At 42.7% G+C, this 2,972-nt stretch overlaps 1 protein-coding gene across 1 annotated transcript; it reads left to right on the plus strand.

Moving 5' to 3' along the window:
• Positions 1-236: 236 nt before the first annotated feature.
• LOC123772197 (cuticle protein AM1199) lies at positions 237-2,373 on the plus strand. The gene is made up of 3 exons (XM_045765261.2): positions 237-299; positions 978-1,186; positions 1,836-2,373. The coding sequence occupies exons 1-3, from the start codon at positions 291-293 to the stop codon at positions 2,017-2,019; spliced, it is 402 nt and encodes a 133-aa protein (XP_045621217.2). The 5' UTR covers positions 237-290; the 3' UTR covers positions 2,020-2,373.
• Positions 2,374-2,972: the final 599 nt, after the last annotated feature.

Here is a 2,972-nt window from a genome sequence, read left to right on the forward strand (position 1 = left end):
TCACCAAGCCACAAGCACAATGAAAGAAGCAGCTTGACTCCATCATTTGCGATAAGCTTGACAATGCTTCCTGGACAGGAAAGTGCAGCTTGCGAAGCCCCCCCCCCGCCCCTACTGACATGCCACCTGCACCTAATGGCCTTGGGGCATCTCCAGATCCCGGAGGAAGGCCACCTAGGATCACTCGGCAGGGATTAGGGTATATATATATATATGCCAGATCCTGAGCTCACAAGGCACAACCGCAGCCACCATCAACTGCTCATCACCCTCACTCAGGACCCGCCATCATGAAGACTGTGAGTGGGCAGGCTGACAGTGGTATATTATTTTTGGGCTGAGATTAAACGTAAGATAAACTAAAAATGAGGCTTGGTTTATAGGCAAATATTGCTTAATTTGTATAGGAATAAGGCTGTTTACTCAAGGAAACCCTAGAGCATATATGTGGTACATGATCTAATGGGTAGAGTTCTGTATGATGAAAGTCAGAGAGTTAGAGCCCTTGTTGGCAGAGTGGCAATGGTACAGCCCTGAAGGGTACAGCTTCGATGGTTAATGGTCTAATATGCAGCACTCAGAAGAGTTGTGTATAGTGAAGTAAAATCATTTAGAAATAAATAATTCGAATGGGCTTGCTCGATTTTATTATTGTTACATTACGTTTTCTACTCATAATTATCATTGTCTAATGAGTCAAGGTGTAGGAACTGTCCGTCAGTATAACTATTAATGGAAGGATTCTGCTCTCTTGTATACAACGGCCTAGATTCCTGGTGCGACCAGATCTAAATAAAGTATAAACATTGAGAGAGCTTCGTCCCTCTCGCGTTCCAGTCAGGTGGTGTGTATCCTGGAGCCCTCATGCCTCAGCTCGGACTCAAAATTTGTAAGTCACACATGTACTCACAAATACATGAGGGGAATGGGAAAATCGACCATGTTATCACCCTATTTTTATTCCTTCCTCGTCACAGATCGTCCTCGCCTGCCTCGCCGTTGTGGCCGTCGCCAGCCCGCAGTTCCGCAAGAGCGATGCTAGCCAGGCCGCCATCTTGAAGGACATCCGCTCCGACGACGGCAAAGGCAACTTCAACTACGAGTTCGATACCGAAAACGGTATCTACACGAACGTGGTCGGCCGGACGGGGTCCAAAGGCCAAAGCAACATCGAGGGGTCGTATAGGTGAGAATTAGGATCCGAAGGAATCTGAAATTTGCCGTTTTATACACACACACACACACACACACACACACACACACACACACACACACACACACACACACACACACACACACACACACACACACACACACACACACACACACACACACACACACACACACACACACACACATACACACACACACACACACCAAAGCTCAATCCCCGCAAGCACAATTAGGTGAGTACACACACCACACACACACATCTATATATATATATATATATATATATATATATATATATATATATATATATATATATATATATATATATATATATATATATATATATATATGTATATATATATGTATATATATATAATATATATATATATATATATATATATATATATATATATATATATATATATATATATATATATATATATATATATATATATATATATATATATGTATGTAACTTTGTGCGGCATCTTAGTACTATTGTCAGATTCCCCTTGCCATCGGTCCATCTTTTGTTTGTTTACATTTTCTAGTAAAAGAAAGCGGCGAAAACGTGGAAGAATATTAGCAGGAATTAATAGACATTACTGTGCTGCGTCATATAATCTTGAGTTTGTTTGAGCAAACATGTTTGTTTTCTTCAGGTTCACACTTGATGACGGCACTCGTGCTGAGGTCCGCTTCGTAGCGGACGAAGGGGGCTTCCGCGCTGAGTCTCCCCTGATCCCCACGCCCCACCCTCTTCCCGACTACGCCCGCGAGCAGATCGCCTTTGCCCAGTCTCAACGCGGACGGGACGCTGCCCAGGGAGGACGCAGAAGGCCATAATTGCACCTTTGGACATCATCTTCCACCACCACAATGACCTCGTCCACAGCTTCCCTTGGTACTCACATCTCTTGGCACATTCTTCAGAAGACGCTACGAAGTGCTTACGTCAGCCACAGACACAAGAGGATCATTCCGTGGGATGTTCCCGGCACTTACGTCGAGTGGGATGTCCCAGCACTCACGTCAAATCCAGCGAGAACACCTCACGACCAGATCATCCTGATGGGCATCTCGTGACTCTTGTAAATAGCTAATGAATGTGGCTTTAAGGGGGCATTATCCGACATGCAATATATAATGAGCGAAAATACACTGCTTGCAATGCACTTGTAATAAACATCATGCACATTTTCCTTGTGTATTCGTTTCCATCATACCTCCGACATGGAGGTCGTTGTAGTAAGACACCGCAAGGAGGCAACCCTTCCCTCATTCTTTTTTTATTGTAAACTTATGAAATGGAATGGCGAGATATCAACAGCAATTTAGTACAAAATTGCACTTATTAGTCGATATTCAACCATCTGTGGAGGAGGAAACTCCTTTGGATTTTAAAAATAGAAGAAATACTTAATATCCCACAGTAAAAGAAATAATAATTGCAACTTAATTGCAGACTCATATTCATAGGTTGAACCTTTCTAGTATACAGGATCTTCACTGTCTCTTTAATTTGTTCAGTAAAATCTAAAACCACGAAGGCATGCTATCCTAATTTATTCTAAGATAATATTCATGCTGCCTGATTCATTAAAACAGTTCAGCTGCAGACAAATGTCGATCCTTCATGGAAGGGTTTTCAACATGTCTTATTGCGCCATAAGCTTTTATTGCCTGTGGTTCAGCGGCTCCTGGAAGTGGCTCCTGCACGGCTTGAAGTCATGCCTGGAAGTTGCTCCTGTAAATGACTCCTGGAAGTCTATTTCTTTTCCCATTGTCGGGGTCAGAAT

The sequence above is a fragment of the Procambarus clarkii genome, chromosome 69 (assembly GCF_040958095.1).
Source record: "Procambarus clarkii isolate CNS0578487 chromosome 69, FALCON_Pclarkii_2.0, whole genome shotgun sequence".
In the NCBI taxonomy this organism is placed as follows: Eukaryota; Metazoa; Arthropoda; class Malacostraca; order Decapoda; family Cambaridae; genus Procambarus; species Procambarus clarkii.

Excerpts from the sequence above, each read along its gene's own strand:
- LOC123772197 (XM_045765261.2), top strand. Across the intron at positions 1,187-1,835 it reads AACATCGAGGGGTCGTATAG|GTTCACACTTGATGACGGCA; the intron begins GTGAGAATTAGG and ends TGTTTTCTTCAG.